The 22,278-nt window shown below is 32.6% G+C and overlaps 2 protein-coding genes across 2 annotated transcripts; both read left to right on the top strand.

Annotated features, from left to right (window-relative positions):
* Positions 1-1,803: 1,803 nt before the first annotated feature.
* Positions 1,804-5,050, top strand: LOC117688026 (mediator of RNA polymerase II transcription subunit 1-like). The gene is made up of 3 exons (XM_066083556.1): positions 1,804-1,885; positions 2,976-4,731; positions 4,979-5,050. Exons 1-2 carry the CDS (start codon positions 1,853-1,855, stop codon positions 4,728-4,730), a joined length of 1,788 nt encoding a protein of 595 aa, XP_065939628.1. The 5' UTR covers positions 1,804-1,852; the 3' UTR covers position 4,731; positions 4,979-5,050.
* A 12,878-nt stretch (positions 5,051-17,928) lies between these two features.
* On the top strand, positions 17,929-21,225 carry LOC105335414 (keratin-associated protein 19-4). The gene is made up of 4 exons (XM_011439262.4): positions 17,929-17,955; positions 19,401-19,671; positions 20,494-20,682; positions 21,138-21,225. The coding sequence occupies exons 2-3, from the start codon at positions 19,415-19,417 to the stop codon at positions 20,639-20,641; spliced, it is 405 nt and encodes a 134-aa protein (XP_011437564.3). The 5' UTR covers positions 17,929-17,955; positions 19,401-19,414; the 3' UTR covers positions 20,642-20,682; positions 21,138-21,225.
* Positions 21,226-22,278: the final 1,053 nt, after the last annotated feature.

Raw genomic sequence — 22,278 nt, 5'->3', positions numbered from 1 at the left:
GTATCTGTTTCCAGAATAACTTGAATGCAATTATTATAAAAAAAATACACCTTTCATAAAACTAAAATGTATATGGGTCATGTAATAGATACTGTTGTCATACGCTATTTACACATGCACGCATGTAAAGTGTCTGTTATTCAATTTTGCATGTACTCTAATGCGAATGACATTAAAGGGGCATAGTCACGATTTTGGTAAAAAAAAAAAAATTTCTATTTTAGTGTTTACAATGCTTTAGTAAGGCATTTTTAATACGCAACCAAAATTTGAGTGTCATTCTGAGTTCTGTCACGCTGAGTTAAAAGCGAGTTACGGAGCTTATAATTCTTTACTTTGTAAACAATGCTTTTGTTTACATTTTGAGTGTTGATGTGAAAATTCTAGATTTAGGCTTAAAACTAATGTGTTAAACGTTAGGAACTGTTTATTTATGCTTAGAGTGGATAAGAGGATAGAAAAATCAGCTTGAAACATACTGTTTACGGGTAAATTGAACCAATGTAAAGAGAAAAATGGTTTACATGACGAAGAATTGTGAGCACTGTATCTTGCTTATAACTCCACGACTGACTCTCAAATTTTATTTGATCATTTGAAATGCAGCCCTTAAGAATTGTAGATAATTAAAACACAAAAATAAAAGTTGACAAGAATCGTGACCATGCCCCTTTAACACAGAATATGATTTCCACATGTGTTTAAAATGTTAGTTATAATGTTATTTTTATTCTTAAAATATTATTCAAATAATTGTGTGATGAGAAGATGAGAAGAGAAGAGGCACATTTAAATTACATTTTCCACATGCTTACATATAGCAATTTTTTCGATTCTTCGAAACGATTGTTTAAGATTGATCAGTTACTGTATCTAAGAATAACATTGAATGTGATCATCATAAAAGAACACCTTTCAAAAACCTAATATAACCCTGGGTTCATGCAATAGATGCCGTTGGTATTCGACATTTATAGTGTACGTATGTCATGTGCCTGTCCCTCAATTTTACGTTTCTACAATGCAAATGACTTTAACACCAAATATGAAATCCACACATGTTTTTAATATGTTTTTCCAATATGTTGTTCTTTTACATTGATTTTTAGTAGGTAATTGTTCATTTATTTCAATAAATGTCGTTCTGCCTGCCATGTATATTATCCTCATAAATATTTATCCTAAATTTCCAATTTTCCATACTTGATTGAAATCAATTTAAAATCATCAAATAAATACATTTGGCAAGTTTGGATCTGCTTAAATGATGATGACGAATTATAACAAAGCACTAAAATTGACTTGATAATTAACAGGAAATATCCCCACCAGATTTTAAATGTGTTCGGTTTCAGTTCAAAAGTCTACCTCAAATTAAATAGTGTTCTATAAAGAGCCTCAAAACTTATGATGGACAATTCTAGCTTTTTAATAACTACATAAGCTAAATTTATCTAATAAAAAGTCGAATGTACGTCTATAATTTTAACTTTACATAATGACTCAGCAACGACAAAATTAACTTGACGGGAAAAAAAGAACAAATGCCTATCGATGAATGATGGAGGTCTTGTTTGGTAATATTTAAAATATGATATCAGTGCTGTGAAGACAATCGTGTCACAACCAAAGAAGTGTTTCTTTTAATGAGAAAGAAAAATGATAAGAAGAAGTGATTTAAACGCTGGCTTCAGATGCATTGACTGTGAAATGAGTGATCGATAAGGTGCATTAAATTAGATTCACTTATATCCTTGTATGAAATGAATGATGGGGCTTAATTGCTTTGGTGACCAATTACAACAACGATATTATTCTTAGCATTAACTATAAAAGAGCTGCATTTTTTCACATGTTCACTAAGTCCTCTGCTGGAAATATCAAGGTATGTTTAAATTGAGTGCATATTCTGCAAGTCCAGGGCATTTCTTTTAATACGTATGCTTTTTTATCATGGTAAAACATTTAACTCAATGACTGCAGCTTGTAAATAACCAGTTTTTCGCGATGTGATCATTGCTTATATGCATTTGCTTGATAATTATATATAAATATCACCTTTACTTGAGTCCATTTAAGGATTTCAATCAGTTATATACCAAAAAAAGAACAAATCCAACCAAAGTAGTTACAACGAGAAACATATTTTGCAATGACATGAAATTCGATTTGGTTCCTTTTTTTATTTTAATTTTTATAAACATAAAGTAATAAAGATCTTGCAGAAATTGAAATTCAGACGGCAATATATTTTAAAATATCATGGTATAACGTTTTTTTTTATTTTGTCTTCAAGTGTGACACTTTAAGAAGAAAAATAACCTAACTGAAATAAAATTTGATATTTTAGAATACATGTATGCATTTCATCATAGATTATCACAATAACAAAATATTATGTTTATAAATAAAGAAGAAACCTGTTCTAATATATCAATTTCGAATTCAATTTATTTTATTTAATCAACTGTAAACCTTTTTGCTATAAATAACTTGTAAAAGATATGTAAAATTGAGCGTTAGGTTTATGGGGTCTGTATTTAGGTTCGTCACAACCTACATCTGTATTGGGTTTTTTTTAATAAAAATGAACCAGTCTTTGAAATTAATTTTTTGAGATGAAACTTTAATTGATATAAAGTACGGTTAAAGGTAAACAAAGGTTTGGAAGTCATAGCCATTTTTAGACTATATATATAGCTTCTTTGGATGAAGAATTCAGAATAAAGATGTAGAAAAAAACTGAATATTTATAAACCAAATATGTGTATTTTTTTATTAAAAATTAATTTATGGTCCAAAATATCATATTCAAAAATTTAATGAAGATCTGATGGTCAATTTGTTAACCACCCAGCGTCTGTAAGACTGCAAATTTAAAGACAGTCTGTAATAGATTATCATAACATTAAATCAATGATGTAAGAAATAAACTTTACTTTATTAATAAAAATTGCTTAATGTCGTATTTTCAGAGCCTAACCATGAAAGAGTTTCTCTTGATTGTGAGCCTATCATTGGTTTTCCTATCCGTAGAGAGTTATCGTCAGAAATACCATGGAAAATACTTCCAATATGGACCGTACGGAAGAAGTTCATTGAGTGGATTAAGAGGTGGTTTATCTGGCGGTTTTGATGAGGGTTTTCGTACCACATCATTCTCCGGTTCCAGCCTAGACGACTTCAATTCCCTGGGATCACTTGGGTCATTATCATCAGTAAGCAGGCGAAGTTTATTGCCTGGGAGATATACCTACCAGAAGCACGGACATTCTTCAACGTATCCCAAGTATTTCGATCTCGGAAGAACTTTCAGAGGTTCCAGAAATTTCGGCAGGGATCTCTCTTTTTCTTCGGCAAGTGTTGGATCGGGCTTATCCGGACTTTCTGGACTTGATGATAACTTTGGCAATGATTTTTCTTCTAGATCAATTGCCCCAATTTCAACTTCCTCAAGTGCCATCTTGAGTGGTCCATACCCGCGGGCCTTTCCCAAGCTTGGAGGTTATACTAAATCATTAAAAACCTACCCAAGCATTAGGAGTATTGGTTTCTCTTCAAGATCTGGATTAGGCTTGTCCGGAGGTTCAGGACTTAATGGTTTTGATAGTAGCTTTGACGATGATTTCTCTTCTATCGCCCCATTTTCTGCTTCCTCTTCCTCAAGTGCCTACCATAAGGGTCCATACCCGCGGGCCTTTCCCAAGCTTGGAGGTTATACTAAATCATTAAAAACCTACCCAAGCATTAGGAGTATTGGTTTCTCTTCAAGATCTGGATTAGGCTTGTCCGGAGGTTCAGGACTTAATGGTTTTGATAGTAGCTTTGACGATGATTTCTCTTCTATCGCCCCATTTTCCGCTTCCTCTTCCTCAAGTGCCTACCCAAAGGGTCCATACTCGCATACTTTTCCAAAGCTTGAAGGTTATACTAGATCATTGAGAACCTACCCAAGCATTAGGTATAATAGTTTCTCCTCCAGATCTGGATTAGGCTTGTCTGGAGGTTCAGGACTTAATGGTTTTGATAGTAGCTTTGACGATGATTTCTCTTCTGTTGCCCCATTTTCTGCTTCCGCTGTCTCTGCCCCCTTGAGTGGTCTATCCTCGAGGGCCTTTCCCAAGCTTGGAGGTTATACTAGATCATTAGAAACCTACCCAAGCATTAGAAGTGGTGGTTTCTCTTCTAGCTCCGGACTTAGTTTGTCTGGTCTTCGTGGTTTCGAAGATGACGGTTTTTCCTCAATTTCCCCATTGTCCAGTCTTCCACAAAGGGGATTCTCTGCTAGTTCTGGATTAAGTTTGTCTGGGCTTCAAGGACTCGATGATGATAGTTTTTCTTCAATTTCCCCAGCGCCTATTCTTCCACAAAATTCCTATCGGGCTGATCCTTATTCTGATTTATCTTATCCAAAACCATTGCCAGCCTTTAGAGGAGGTTTGACAGGACTACAAAGAAATGATCTGACACTCTCATCACGATTAGATGACGATTTTAGTGCTCTCGGAGGAGGCACAAGGTCAAATTTGATCAGATCGGGAAGTTTTGACGATGATGATTTTGGTGATTCGCTTGGATTAAGAGGTGGGTTGGATAGTGGTTTTGGCTTGTCAGGAAGTAACAGCTTTTTGTCGTCTAGTCAACTAAATTCGGGAGCACTCCTTAAACCAGAAACATACTTAAAACCAGGACCCTATCCTAAACTTAATTCCAGAGTGGATTACATCTGAGGTAAGATGTTATTAAAATGCATTACGAGATTAATAAAATGAATATTTTAAATATCAAATAAAACATGAAATAAAATATTAATTGATATGTATTTTTTAAGTTTTATGTAGATTGTTTTTTTCAAAAATACAAATTGAATAATGTTAAACACACAATGTTTAAGACTAGATACATGTAAATTAAGCCGACGTTTGAATGTTTCAACATCTCTACTTGACTTCAATAAACACATTTTCTTTTTCAACAGGACTCATTGGAATACTATATGGTGGAAAGTGCGATTTGCAACTAATCAAATAAAATGAATTATTAAAACATCGGTTTCATTTCCTTTATTGTGTGTCTGGTCTTGAATGAACCACTAGTATCTGATCTCTGTACTTCGTTGACTTATTTTTAATTGGTCATTAATAATCAAACTTATCAGTTTTTCCTCAAGGGTGATAACATTAGATGTATAAATATTTCGTAGATCCTACAGTGGAAAATCTTATAACACTGAAAAGTCATTATGAATCAAACGGATAACTTCTTTTCTTACTCGAAACATTTACTGTAAACCAATTTCTATTTGTGTGCGAGAAATATACGCAAGGTTCGCGAAAACCTCGTTACCGCGAATATTTCTCTCCGCGAACATGTCACCAAATTTCTCTGGTACATGTAATCTATTTTACAGATAATCACATCATGATCATGAAAATTAGCCAACACAACCCTGTTTATCTCCTGTTAATCTGTAGACAAAATCACCGCTAATAAAAATTGGTTAACAATAATATGAATAAGCAACAATTATGTATGTTTGCATTCTGATTTATTTTTGCACATACGAACGTATTTGTCAGGTAATACAAAAGTGTTTGAGGTTTACCTAATTATTTAAAGGGACCAAGACATTTTTTTGGAATCAACATTTTATCTTGTAAATCTTAAAGAAGAAAATGGTTTACTCGATTGATTTAAAAAAATGGATGTCAAGATACAGAGGTCAGATTATATTGTTTTGCAAACAAGCTCAAGTCATATATTTGTTTACAATTGATATAAAGTAAATAGATCACCGTTTTATTGTTTGAGTTACTCTAGCAAAGACGATAAACTCAATATTTTCATAACTACTATAATCAATACAAAAGCAAAGTTGTATTACAATAAATATCATTGTCACTTTAGAAAGTGTGTTCATTTTTTTTTTATTATTCATGCATATTTGTTTATTATATAACGTAAGAGTTATCGTTCATAGGTCGGCGTTATCATTATCATTTTTTTATTTACGCTTTATAAGTCACTAGGTAGTTATGTTATCGAGGGTACTACACGTGTACCATACACACAAACTAAACACAACACATACGGGATATTCGTTGAACTTGTTTGGTAGGTTTGTGTAGTTATTTATCAGACGTGTAGCTGGATGTTACTATTAGCTAATCTCAGAGAGATTTTCGTAGAGACAAAAACTTTTGACGGACGTCTCTTCCAAATCTCAGACCAGTGCCACACAAAGTGATTCGGGAAAATTTGCCCCAACGTTGGCCGGTTGTTACGATAGAAATACGCTGAATTAAATCAAGGGCCCGCTTCAACTTTTTACTTTGAACATCCTTTTAAGTTCCTTTCAACATAACATATTAGTTTTCTACTGTTAAAAAGTTTAAATCCCACAAAATATGAACTTGTTTATTTTTCAATTCATTTCCACATCCACTTGCACCTCCATTGTTGAAGAGTTCCAGTCAAGGTCATAGATTGCCTGTTTCAAACTTTACATCTGCATATTCATATGCCAAATTATTTGCCAAATGGAAAAAATATAGATTTTTTTAAGAATTACACAGGAAATGTCTGTATTTATACCTAGACCTTTAATTTTATATGTAATATTCATATAATGAGAAGGTTGAAATCTTTCAGTACAACATATTTTTAAACAGAGTATTTATGACCTTGACTGGAACTCTTGCAACGCCAACGTCAGTACGTTGGATAAAGGAAACAGCCAAATCGTTGTTTATGGGATTTTGAATCTGACGTCGTCATGATTATTTTGTGCGATCTGTGATTTTTCTTAGGTCGATGAAGGTTTGACCAATTGGTATACGAGACGTGTGGTTGTTATTTCAGATATGTCAGATTCTACAGAGCTATGAATTGCAGTTAATTTCCGTAACAATTTTTTCTATATAATTATTGTAAAATCATAGCTGTCAAAAAGAACGTTAAACGCCTGAATAATATTATATTGATTAAATTCATTTGTGTTAATATATAAGTAAGTAAATCAGAATAAAAAAGGAGGGATATTGACTGTGTGATGCATAGAGTTAGTAAGTGCTTATACAGGTCACTGAATTAGTTTTCGAAAAATGAAAATGTTAAACAGCAATAAAGATAGTGTATGGATAAGTGATAAGTTGGTATTCAGTTTGAAACAATACATCACAATGCAGTCCATTGTTTGAGGAAATTAAAACAATAATTTACAAAGGATGACTAGCATTGCAAAAACATAAAAAACGTTATAGTACAGACATAAGAAAACGGTACTATAACAAACAATGTTTTGCCTCAGACTAGAATGTCTCGACGTCATTGGATGAAACACGTCACGTGATTGCCATACAAATATCTTGCAATGACGAACTTACAAATTTATAACTTAAGTATTGTTGTTTGATTTTGATTTTTTACATAAACGTTCGACTATTTCTTTAATTTTTAAGCCCCAAAATATTTAATTTGAACCCCCCCCCCCTCCCTTTGCCCGTGACCTAATATTACGATTCTACAATAGCATCCAGGTCTGCTCAGACGACTGTCGAGGAATGAAAAAAAAAATAAGAAAATTAAGCTATGAATTTCATTGTTATATAATCTTTTGTTTGTAAACATATCAAACTTTAGGTCCTCGACATAACAAAACACTTCGCCTCACCTTTTCTATGAACTTTACCGATCCCACAAATTTCTGTAAACAGTCAGTAACAAACCTAATAAACAAAATTATTAAGAATAATTTGAAATTAGTAGCCATTTCAAAGATTGTTGTAATCAAAATTAGTCGTTATGAATAGTCTGACTTGATTTAATAATGTGTTTAAACACCGGCCGTTTAATAACACTTGATTAGAGTACAGAACATTTGTTATAAGATTTTTCTTTATTGAATTAAATGGTTTACCCTATGTTATTCAAAAGAGGAGTTATACAATGCTCTTTTAAGGTTACTTATTTTTCATTTCTTTTGAAAATACATAGAGAATATCACAAACGTAAAAATATCATTCAACGATACAATCATGCTACAAAATGCTTATATTATCCCTGAGATACAATTTTGAAGAAAAATCAAATATTATGTACATTGTATCTTTATAAATCTTCAAACATAAATAGATGTATTCAAAATTCATAAAATGAAATCGTAAATAGTAAATGATATACAATAAAAGATAACTTTTTTCTGATAATAATAAACAAACATTTTAGAACATATAGGTATTCTTTTTTTTAATCAACAATGATCCAATCATGATTTTTTTTCTTTTATTTTAACTATGTGTTAAATGACACAGTCAAATAACAATTCCGATATCGCATATATTAAAACAGATAAATTTGTTTGCTCATAATGACCTTTATGGTAAAATTATTTAAATTAGATTTGTAAATAGGCCAAACTTTGGCAAGTGTGAACCAATTCGTTTATTTCACACTAAATAAACTCAAGGAGAAGATCTTATGACTAGGAAAAGCAAAAAAGAACTTCAGAAATTTCAGCAATGAATCTCTTCGACGATGCTTCATATTAATAGTTTGGTTTGTTAATGTGAACCGAGAAATACTTTCTCAGCTGTAAAAAGAGTTGCATATCTTACTGCCATTTTTTGTGAAATATTAAGCAAACCGACTTCAAAATTTATAATGTTCTTTCTAGGTTTTGACAAATGAAATATATAAAGAATCAGTAGAGTCTTCTTATAACTGGTACATAGGCTGTTCATGACCACTTCTTTTACAGATACATTAAATTTAACAGAGGAATATGGAATATTTGTACATTTTGATTTTGATATCAAATTGCTGTTACAGCCTTAAAATTTTCTCTGAAGTTATTTTCAAGATTTGTTTGAGGGAAATATGACCCAATTTTAAAAGAAATTATAAAATAACAAAATTAAATTTAGAATGGTGTACGCCTAATTAAGTTTTCAGATAATTTCAGAGACATAAATGTAGTCAAAACGTAAAGAGAGACAATTCAATTTGATGAAGAATGACGACCGTCATTTCGTACTTATCATAAAACTATTAAAAGGTAGGGGTTTTTTTTTTGCTTTTTTTGTGCGTAATTTGCATACAAAACAACATATATGAAGTCATATAAATTGCTTTTTTATCTTTGAAAACAGTTTTAGTCAGGTACAAACAAGCCGGTTTAATAAATGTTTACATATTTTCTCTCAGAAGTACCAGACGTCCGCGAATCCCCCTCTGACATGCCTTGTCCATGGCTATCTGAAATCAGCACCGTACTACGCAATCTCTAAACCATTTTGATTTTGAGCGCAAACACTATAATCTATCTTTTTACTATTACTATTAAAAAGGCTGTACAACGTACCTCTGCTATATTTTTTGATTTTCATTATAAGAATGACAGATGATCGACAACCATTTTCAGCTGCCCTAAAACTTAACCCTTAACGTCTATCTGGAATATACGTAATATTTCTTTGAAAATTGACTAATTTCCTATACCTTTATACAAGGCTTTGATATACAAGGATATGCATATAATCAAAATTTGACAAAATACTGTAAACGTACAACATTTGGCTGTGTATTGTATTTGGCGGAATGCGGATTGCGCTTAATCAAGTACATCACTTAATGTCATTTATGTATAAAAATAGTCACATTCAGGAATACGCAAATTCAAATCTACGCCAACTTGTTCAAAAACTTATTTATGCCAAATAGAATACGTTTACAATAGTTCCTACAGTGTTGGAAATGCCAAGAAAAAAGGGCATTGCAAGCCTCGATACTTTCTATTTGTAAGCATCATGATAATCATCGATATCTTCTGTTTGTAATGTAAGCATCATGATAATCATCGGTACCTTCTGTTTGTAATGTAAGCATCATAATAATCATCAATACATTCTGTTTGTAGGCATCGTGATAATCACCGATACTTTCTTTTTGTAAGCATTGTAATAATCATCGATACCTTCAGTTTGTAGGTCAATTCTAACTTCAAATACCTATTTTGTTATTCATATTTCGAGAAGTTTGACCATAGGGTGCATTATTCGCCCATGTCATCATAGTTGCGCCGATGAAAGTACGGCATTGTTGGAGATTTATGGAGAAGGACTTTAAATGCGATCTTTGATTTACATTTTAAAAAGAGTTGTGTATGCAGTATGCACTCAAAGCAAATAGTGTGCACAATTCAACAGGTAAAAACAGACCTATATAGTTTACGTAGTAAATATTTCTCGACTTGTGATTGATCTGTGTTTCGTTAATCAGAATGTATCTTTTGTATATATTGGAACGTAAAATGTTCAAAAGTCACGTGACTTGGAAGGCGATTGAAACACAAAGGTATAAAAGGTTGTCAGTCGGATAAACAGAGTTTAGACAGTAGATAGTTTGATTGAAAGCAAAAACGTGTTCTTCAGGGAAAGAAGTATAAGTGTCATTTGAGATGTTAAGGTACTTCACTACACCTAGACTTATAATTTTTAAGACACTACGTCACAAGATGGCGATTTAAATGTTTTGTTAAATTGTTTGTATCAATCAATTCAGATGTATATCGTCATAGCTCAGTGGTTAAAGTATCAGGCTTGTGAACCGCTGATCATGAGTTCGAATCCGCCTGTGGCTTTTGTTCGTGTTTACAGAATGAAATTTTTAAAAATATCATTTTTATCCAAAATTGCACATTTTTAAGCCTATTTGACATATATACTTCTTATCCATCATGCTCTCTATCATAATCAAGTAATTGTCTGCTGATTTGAGAAACTATTTGAAGGTGTTGTGAAGTACCTTTGTACAAAACCAAGAAGATATTTAAGATATTCAACGGCGGGTGTGATCGGTCAGCAGAGGATGCTTACTCCTCCATGGAACCTGATCCTACCTCAGTCTTTTTATTTTTAGAGGTCCGTGTTTGCTCTGCTCCTGTTTTGTATTTTTTCCTTTGGACATTTTATTTTGCACACTGTTCGTTATCACTACATGTTATATTTAACAAAAGACTTCAGAGGGACGAATTACCAGGGTTGCTGAGATAGATTCACCCATATCATAGGTCTTGGAGCTGAAGTTAATAAACAAAGAATGGAAAAAATAAAAATGAAAAAGTAATTATCCAATGCAATGATTATACATGTAATCAAAGGGCGCTAATTCCAGTATATTAAAGGAATTAATCAAACGCTAAGTAACGCTAAAGATAATCACTGCCACAAAACACCCGATGATTACTAGAGTTGGTCCAAAAGTATAGCCACACAAAACGTTGTACTTCCCCTCGGTGTTGTATTACAGAAATTTCATAATGCATCAAAGGACTATGTGCGGTATGGTCAAATATTTGCCCCCGATTTCAACCAATTTTTAAATAGTATCGTATAAAAATGAAATCTTCACAAATCATTGTAAAGAGGATGCCTATAACTTTAATCTTGATTTTAGTCATCATTTTTCACTCGCTGTTTATCTATGACGTCACCTAAATGACCTAATTCCCGGAAATTTGCAAACAAATGAAGATATTCTCATTTTTGCTCTATATTTTGCATTCGGAAGTATAGAGCGCAGGTCTGCTCAAGTGCGATTTTAACATATGTTTTTCTTCAGATAGTTATACATATCATACTAAAAAATGGTACTTGAGCAAGCCTGCGCTCGATGTTTCCCAGTCGAAAAATCATTGGAAAACACCCATTTATTGCCACAAACATCAATTTATCAAAATAATGCAATATTCATGACGTCATTTCTACATTATGACGTCACTGTGGTGATAACCTTTTACACCTTTATTTCCAATATGATTTGAACTATCTTTCACCTTATTTTAAAGCTCTTTCTAGAACTTTGATTTTGGGGGGCAAAAATTGCATAAAACCGCACTTAGTCCTTTTGCTAAATCATCATTTTAATTCAAATTGGAAGTTTAAAACATACTATGTGTTGTTGGTCATCATTAGAGTCCTAAATTCATGTCTAGGTTCATAATTGTATAGTTATCCGGTAGATAGTTTCAAAAAGCTTCTAACCACTTGATAAACATAATTCATTAAGTTTTTTACCTGTTGTAAACAAAATTAATAAGAACGGCATTGTTTGTTTTACAATTACTACGCGGTGCTTTAAAACTCTCAATCAAAGAATAAGAGACATTCGACAAAGGATGCGAAGCGGTTTTGCTTTTTGCTTGCATGATTGTAAAAATTCCAACAAAAATAGTTGTATTGTATGTATAATACATCATACTTACAGTGAGATAGTAAACAGGGTTTAATGTTGTTACAAAGTTTTCTGAAAGACATTGCCAATAATAATGCTAATGAATAAATTGGATAGTCAGAAGGCATGCGCTCTAAAAGAAAGTAACGACTCCTACGTCATATACGATATACTAAAGTTACATCCATGCCTTTTTGTAGAACCCTCCATTTAATTGTTCGCAAAGGAAAAAATAATACAATGCTCTATCAAGCAAATTTATTCAATCAACAATCTTTGATAAAAAAAATATGAATAGAACATAACTGCCAATTCTTTAAAAGGAACGCTTTATGAATTTTAAAAAAAACGTCAACAATCCAACTAAATTATGCGGATTTTACTTATCTCACGGTCTCAAAGTTAGAAGTAATAAACATTTTGCAATAATCAATTGTTTAATCTGAATATAGGAAAGGGTATATACATGTATATTTCACTTTACTAATCGTTGTCTCTATAAGTCCGATTTCTCGTGGTTTTTTTCTCTGATATTATTTTCGATAAACCTTCCTTGTTATTAATCGAGTCCACACCGTGTTTTGAAAGCTATTGTTGGTAATAATTGCAACTTCTCGGTCAGAACACGGAACTCCATTTCTGCCTGACTGCTGACATCTACTGTACCATGCCCCAATTGCAAGTCCATCCCTGATCATTCATCTCATTCTCTACTAACCTTCGTCCTTTCTCTCCGCCCACTGCTTCTTTTTCCATGTGCCTACAGTTAAATAGCAGGCCAAAACTAGTGTTAATTCAATGTTAATATAATCTTTCGGTATTTTTTTATGTGGCTATATGTATGCTTTATAGTACAAAACACGTAGGAAATAAAATCGTTAAGATATAAAGAAATAAAATGTGCGTTCTTTTTTCTCCCATCATCAGGTCATTGACATGAAGGAAAAGGCATGCTTATAACTGAGGCCATAAATTAAGGTGTATAACATTATTTTGTTCCGGGCTAATTATCTGGAACAAAGTATAATAATTCTGTTTTCTTAATACATTTTGCTCCAAATCCTATTTAAGTCCTTCTTAGAAATTCTTTTGGTACACTCACATAAATCATTTATCTTACGTGTAGTATAAATTTTCTAACCTAAATGAAGCAATTACAAAGTTATTTTTATCCGCATTGAAAAATGTATTACAGTGATTCTTATAATGATTGAGGTGCCGCAAAAATTTAAAATTCAAATTGAGAAGGGAAATCTTGATAACCGCTAAAACTGGTATCATATTACCGTATAAATCAATTTCGTCATATTTTCCTCTACGCTGAAAATCAAACCATTGGTTGATTAAATGCGTGGTAGATTTTTGTCTAAAATGCGGGATAATTTCTGTCTCTTCTTTTACTGCCGTCAGAAAAGAAAAATGAAATAAAACGTTCTTCCGGATGTATTTAAGAAATACCTATAGGAACAATTCTTTGATTATAATAAGGTGATTAAATACAGTCTAGGTGATCAAATCCAATAAAGCTTAAGGTAAGGGCGGCGGAAAGGGTAAAAAAAAAGACATTCATGCAAAGGGAACAACTGTTTTCTAAAAACATGCTAAAATTTGAAACAAACCAGCGAAAAGCATTTTGAACCCCCTTTTTGCAAAATCAACAGACATGAATGCATAACAAACGATCAACGATGCAAAATCAACAGTCAGTTGTGCACTGAATTAACGCTAGATGGAGTGCAAAGAGGTATAAAAACACGTACCCTTGAATTACAGAAAAGGTTTTCATGCGCGGATCCATTTTTTTTTTGGGAGGGAGAAAGCTGGGGGGAGGGTCCGAGGGATGTTTATATTTGCCAGGGATGGGGTAGTGGTGGTGATTTTTTTTTTGGGGGGAGGGGGTCTGTTTTTTTATTATCGATATTTATTTTTAGCGTAGTTCGTAAAATGATTTATGTTCCTTAGCTTTTATGTTCTAGCCAAGGAGACTGAGCTTGTTTTTGCTTAAGCAGGTATAAAACAGAACACATGTGCAAGAATGAAAGTTGTCGTTTATTTAGTAAATGACGAAAAGATATATACAAAATAGGGGGCATTCAAAAACATGTTACATAGTAATAAAACATGTGGTGCTGAATGCAACCATGACCCCCTATTATACACACATATGGAAAATAAATATCTACACAAAACACAAGATAGGGGACCGAAGGACTAGAAATATTATATAACACATGTACAAAAAATACATGACAGACCCCCTACTGTAGGCACATAAGTAAAAACAAGCATCCAAAAAGCTGCCGATTTGTATTTGGCGTCAAATGCACAAATAAATTGCACATAGTAAAACTCAGTTATTACGATCGATAATATAAAAAATCCTTCAAACTTTTACGCTTATAACGAATTTGGTTAAAACAAGTTTACACCTATCTAGCTACTTGATTTTGAGTTCAATAAAGTGGAATATACCAGAGGAGTTCCGAGAGGGGTCCGGTGCGATACAAATCAATATCAGCCCTGCAGAATCTGTATCAGCAAGTTATTTTCAAGGAACTTTTTTCCATGCGCAAAGTTTTTGACGACTTGTTGTAAATGTGTTGTGCGGCTTACAAATACAATGTTTTAAGAAAAATTGATGTTGAACAAAGACGTGGCAAACATGTGACAAAGAGATTCTCTCATGATTTGTGACTGTAGAGGACTTTTACCCAACTCGTTGTGTGTTTTCTACAAAACACACAAGTCGTAGGATAAAAATCCTACATATCACAAATTCTGAGAGATCCTTTATATGTGTGTATCATGTTTATATAGAATTGTGACAGCAAAATACAAATTAAAAAAAACAAAAGTAATTCAGTATGTATACAGTATTTATGAATTAACAGTTTCTTTTCCCACCCTCTTATTTTATTCTGACAATTTTCTTTCGCCATTGCATTGGAGATATATATATATATATATCATTGTTTTAGCATCACAAAGTAGACAAGAGGTCAATTGGCCTTAACGGTCACCTGAGTAGCATATATCCTATACACAAACTTGTCATGGAGTCTCAAATATGCATCTAATTAATAAAGTTTCATACTGGAGTAGAAAAATTATAAATTTGTAATGACGACCACATTTCAAAAAGAACTGTGAAACCTATAATTTTGGTGAACAACTAAAGATCTGGTCTACAAAATCATGAATTCAATTTTCCTTTCAGGTGTGTGGGAGTAAAGAAGATAATTTTTTAACGTTATATGCATTAACATCTATACATCCATTTTGGCCCTGCCCTAGAGTCAAAACCCATCCTTGAGGGGACATGAAAATTAAAATTTCAGTAGAGGACTTCCTGGTAAACATAACTATTAGTCAGTTTTTATACAGATGTGTGAGAATAAAGAAGAAAATTTTTAAACATTATATGCATTAATATTACATTGCCATATTGCGCCCCCCCCCCCTTCATGTCCTGAACCCCTGACCCAGGGGCCATGAATTTCACAATTTAGGTAAAGGAGATTGTGGATATCATAACCATGTATTCAGTTTATTGCCCACATGTGTTGAAGTAGAGAAGAAGATTTTTTAAGATTTAAAACATTTTTACTATATGGTCATATTGGCCCCACCCTAGAGCCTGAACACCTGACCAAGGGGTCATGAATTTCACAATTAAGGTAGAGGGCTTCATGGACATCATTATCATGCATTTAGTTTTTAACAAATATATATGGTAGTAGAGAAGAAGATTTTCTAAGATTTAATACATTTTTACTATATGGCCATATTGGCCCCACCCTAGAGCCAGAACCCCTGACCCATGGGCCATAAATTTCACAATTTTGGTAGAGGGCTTCATGGACATCATAACCATGCAACCAGTTTTTTCCTCACATGCATGGGAGTAGAGAAGAAGATTTTTGAAAATTTGGCTTTTTTGCATATTTGGCCCCACCCGTGGCACCCAAGGGGTGGTAGAGCCATGAAATTCACAATTTAGATTCTTCTTACCATAGAGATGCTTCACACCAAAAATGGTAACGATTGGTCTGGTAGTTTTCAAGAAGAAGTTAAAAATGTAAAATTGTTAACGCACGACGCACGACATACGACGACGGACGAAGACCAATTGCAATAGGTCACCTGAATGACTCAGGTGACCTAAAAAGCGATGTATTGTTTTTTGTCCAAAATGAAGCCATTACAATTGAACGTTAATACAAAATTGTCACTGTTTGATACATATATTGGTAGCATAGTACATTATGGTTGTGAATTATGGGGACAGCACCCAGCAAGAGAATTAGAAAGTATACATTTAGATTTTTGTAAGAAGTTATTATGTGTTAAGAAAAGTGTTACATCAATGATGGTGTATTTTGAATTGGGGCGTAAACCACTGCAGTTGGATAGAAATTATAGAATGTTGAAATATTGGATAAAATTAAAGAATAGTGATAATTGTATTTTTAGCAATATATACCAAGATATGGTAAATGAATGTGAAACACAGTTAGCCTCTAATTGTTGGCTCTCTTACATAAAACAATTGAAGAACAATTTAGGTTTTGGATATATATATGAAACTGTAAAGAACAATTAAATGAACAAAGTATTCCTACTCGAAGTGAAGCAGAGGTTGACCGACATGTTTATACAAGAAGGACATGGCTACTTGGAAAATTCTCCCAAATGTATAATGTATAAGCACTTATGTAATAATTTAGAAGTACAAGAATATTTAACAAAACCAATACCAACTGTATATGTACAATTTATAAGTAAATACCGTTTATCCTCTCATCAACTCGAGATTGAGCGTGGCAGATTTTATAATATCCATAAAAATGAGAGAGTTGGTACACTATGTTCACTATCACAGATTGAAGATGAGTTTCATTTTATTTTGATATGTCCATTTTATAAGGAAATAAGAAAGTTGTATGTAAAAAAATATTATTATGAAAAGCCTTCTGTTTTTAAACTTATTCAATTACTCTCGACAAAGAATATCAAAGAGTTGTGCAATTTGGGTAAATACCTATATAAATGCTCAAAATTACGATAAAATTATAATTATTGTTTTTGTTTTGAGAATATACTCTTCATTATCCTGTTTACTTCTGTCATGTACATTTCGCAGACTGCTATGTGCACACGCACTCTAATACAAGATTATGATGGTCTTCCTTTCTTTTCTTTTTTTCTTTTTTTTTGTAAAAAATGTTTTCATATGTTTGTTCACTTATGTATATATGTTAGACCTATGAATCGTATGGTTCTTGGTAATAAACAATACAATACAATATACCATATAACCCTTACGTCTGTTAAAATCCAGGCACAAAAAGCAAAAACAAATATTTGGTTAACTAGATACAATTGATAATTAACAGTGAATTATCTTGCGGAGAGAAAGAAATACAAAACGGTGGTTACAAGCGCATCTATCAAAACAACCGTAAATCAGGGATTATACAGAATGAATTCATAATGTACAGGACAGGTGAAAATAGCAACAGAAGTTCATTAGTTATGTCAACTCCTAAGTGATCGCCTTTTGAAACACCTCTTTTGGTAGCAAACGTGATTAATTGAGTTATTGTTGACTTTATATCCTTAATTAGGTATCGACCAATTAAATTCAATGAGGTCACTAAACAATAGTATAAAAGTCAAGCGGTAACGTAGCTGCTTTACCGGGATTTCTTAGGTTGGTCAAAGGTAAGAACTACTACTTACACATCCATGTATTACATTTGTTTTACATTACAGGCGTTTTAAAAGATATTCACTAGTCTCTCTATATCACAGTCGTTTTAAGAGATACTAGTAGCTCTGTATCATAGTCATTTTAAGAGAAAATAGTAATCATATTATGGACTTTAAAAAAAAAAAAAGTAACTCTGTATGATAATTTATGAAAAGATACTAGTAACTACAAATGTACATATTACATCCTTTTAAAAAGATATTAGTAACTATTAATAAACTTCCAAGATATACTTGTAACACTATATCATAGCCATCTTTAAGAGCAACTAGTGGAACTATATTATATTCATTTTAACAGATACTGGTAACACTACAGTTTATTTTGTAATTTCTATATTTATACAATACATTGAATTGAAAAAGAACATTTGGAATAGGAGCGTTCAGCGTGTGACTATGTATAAAATTGCTTTTTTTCTAAAGATATGGATTAAAATAGAATCATTTGTTCTCTTTAAACTAAAAACTGTATGGTATGATAACGATAAACTACAAGTACAAATACAAATACATAGCTGAATATACGAATGTTTTCTTTTTTTAAACAAGCAGGGAATATTTAAAGATTATGTAAAGTACAATATAAATAAGAGGGATAAAGTCACATATTTTTTTTTCCAGATGTTTTGTTGCTAAACGGTAAAATTTGCTTTTTTATCAAATTGAAGCATATGATTTTTATTCTATAATAATCTCTTGTCATTCTTAATAAAAAAAAAAATGGTTTTCTAAACTGTTCATTTTCTGTAACGATGCCAAAATTAAAAAAAAAAATATTTAGATACTTAGAACGAGGCGGGTAAAATATAGTGAGGTCATTTTTAAATTGCGCAAGCATCAGTCCCATTTTGAAGTTAAAAAAATGGAATAAAATGAAATTTGGTCAGATATCACATGTTGTAACAAGAATGATGGTTAATAATAAAATTATCGAAGATTAAGAATTCGTTTTGTTTTACCAAACAGAAATTTATGAGAACAAGAAAGAAAATATACTACATCTTAGTGTAACATAAAAAGCAAAAATATATATTAGTTCTAAACAGACTCCATTTGATGGGTATTACGATATAATTTTAAAGAAAATGTCCTCTTTCATTGGGGAAATACGTAAAAACTGTTTCCAATATCTAGATTTATTTTACAACGATTCTATTATTTAACGTGCTTGTTTTTATTTTATTTTCACTGATAATTATCCAGTAGTATTGACATTCATTATCTAATACATGTATATATTTTGTTTCCTAAAAATCTCTGTACGTTAACGTAAAAAAGTGTTGCCCCCCCCCCCCTCCCCCGGCTTCTGCATAAAATACCTAAAATGGAAGCGCGCACAAACAAAAGAAAAAATACCCTAAACACAATAAATGCAAGGCCAATTTCTTTTATAGATCCTCGTACAACAATGAACGGGTTGCTGTTGCTCGCGGTTGCTCTCGCTGGTCTTGTTGCTGTCCAGGCAGGAAAGGGTCATCATGGAGGTTACGGCTACGGTAACCAGGGCTACGGATATAGCAACCTTGGATATGGTCATATGAATGGGTTATACAATATGGGATATAACGGACTATACAACGGATGGCATGGCGGACTGAACAACGGATGGCATGGCGGACTGAACAACGGATGGTATGGGGATGATGACTACAACAACTACTTCAGGTAAGCGGAGGTGTTGTGGGTGGTCGCAGGTTCGAACTCGAATTCGAATTGCAACGTACGAAGTCCTATAACTAGAACATTCAATCCATTCTCTACGGAAATATATTTCTTAAAACTCTCCAATGGTTGTATTTTTTTTCATTTTTTTAACTAACTCAGTGTTGATATTGAAGAATATCATTGATATAATTTTTTTTCAAAGTGTGGCCGTGGGTTCAAATTCGAATTACAACAAAGTTGTATCCAGCTGATATACATACCTATATTTTAATTCGTTACAAATGAGACTTTTTTCAACTGAGTACCCTAGGATATATCAGATATGGCCATTTTATTACATATAGATATTTTTGATAAGATTGTGGGTTTGAAATAAAATTGAATCAAAGTTCGGATCATCAGGATATTTGTTATTTTATTTTTTATTTTCATTCCATTAAAATTAGACTTTAATTCAAATGCAACTTCAATGAAAAAAAGAAACATTTTTGTGATCTAGCAACACAATTATCGAATGAAAATTTTACAAAATAACAGACAAAATTGTAATGACGGATTACCGGCGGAGACTTCCAATCTTGAAAATCCTATGTAACCCCCCCCCCCCCCCCCCCCCCACGCATACACATAATATATAACTATTTTATCTCTACGAATTCCAATAATGGAAATACCGGTCAGTAGAGGATGCTCACTCCTCCTAGGCACCTGATCCTACCTCTATCTACTTGGAGGTCCGTGTTGCTCTGCTTTGAATTTGTATTTCGTTTTATGGATTTTTGAGATGGTTCACGGTTTGTTATTGTCATTTGTTCATTTCAGACCATACGGCAACATGTTCAACAACTATTACGGACACAACCCCTGGCAGTACAACCAAGGCATGTGGAACGGTTACCCCAGCGTGTGGGGTCATCATGGCGGGGGATACAACTCGGGCGTGGGATACAAAAGGAGCTCTGTGTATTAAATTGAACTCTACTCAGTGCTGGACGTCCTAACCCGACAAATGTACGTAACAGACTCTCTCACTCACTCTCTCTCTCTCTCTCTCTCTCTCTCTCTCTCTCTCTCTCTCTCTCTCTCTCTCTCTCATGGATCTCACGACAATCTAGTTCAAGTGAAATTGCCTAATAAATTAATTAGGCCTTACGAATTAAATATTATATACATGTATATAGTATGAGATGCTGTATTGGGAAACCTTCTCTGAATGGGTTGATATCCTCCATCAAGATTATGTTAACACAAATAGATATACATTGCTTGTAAAAAAAATAGACAAGTACTATTTGATGAGGCCTGAGAAAACTAGAAGAATTTATCAAGTATCTAAAGCAATTCTCTCTCTCTCTCTCTCTCTCTCTCTCTCTCTCTCTCTCTCTCTCTCTCTCTCTCTTCTATCGATCTTTCTATTTTATATACCATCAATCTTGTTTTAATTTTTCTCTTTTTGCCATTTACAGGACACGGATTGTTAATAGAATGCTCCGCTTTTTTCTACTTCTTTTGTACTACCTGATAATTTTTGTACATAATAAAAATTAAGGCAGCATATCTTTGTTTTTTAACTTTTTAATCCATGTGTATGATTTATGGTATTCGTATTTCACTCGTCCTTGAAATCGGCCTATATGGCTTTCTGAAGTCTCTGTGCCAAACAAAATTAATTGATAATCATATTATCATATAAAGAGTAGACAGGTCTTCAGTATAATTTATCTCTTCTCATTCTACATTGGCGGATCCAGAGAAAGATGGGGTGGGGTCGAAATGCTTAATCAAAGGTTTTTTTGTTCTCATATATAATCTTAATACTGTAGTTATCTCAAATAAATGTTTTAAATATCAATATTTAAAAGAATTTCCTACAACAAGCCGTAATTTATTTTTTCTTCTTTTTTTTTTTTTGGAAAAGACCATACCGATACTTATGTATTTTCCACATGTTTACACAATAAAGATGTATAAATTGTGACATTATTTTCGAATATTTCAAGCATAAACAACTCCCATAAAAGTCACTTACATAAAGTACATATTTTCATGAAACTATTTACATTTCACTAACAGGAAGGTTAAAATTTGAAATTATGAGCTTTTACCATTTATAGTTATAAAACGGGTCTGGAAAAATCATTTGTGAATGTACTTGGCTGCTGTTGGTTTCATAATGTATGCTTGTAGGCACAACTTCGTTGTTATCTAATTATGCAAAAAGTGTTTTGGGGATAATGAAAAAAAAGCCAAACGATCAATTCATTTTTGTTCAAAAATGTTTAAAAAGGGTATTTTGTTTGTGATGTTTTGACAAAGTCTTACATCATCAAACCGAAACGAAAGCAATATTATTTTTTATCAAATTCAGCAACCAATTATATTATGGACATGTTTCCGTTCTGTCAATCATAACTTGGTTAATACTATACTAATATACTATACTAATCTCTAGTGCATTTCCCCGAATCAAAAAGCATACGCAGCACTGTTAAGGCTGCATTTACTTAGATTACTAAGGAACATGTCATTAAAAACGACATACAAATGTGATGGCCGTATATCTCAAAACTCGAATGCAACTTTTTCCAGTATGCTATCATTATTACT

Source organism: Magallana gigas, chromosome 1 (assembly GCF_963853765.1).
Source record: "Magallana gigas chromosome 1, xbMagGiga1.1, whole genome shotgun sequence".
Taxonomy (NCBI): Eukaryota; Metazoa; Mollusca; class Bivalvia; order Ostreida; family Ostreidae; genus Magallana; species Magallana gigas.
This window is presented reverse-complemented; position numbering and strand designations above follow the sequence as displayed.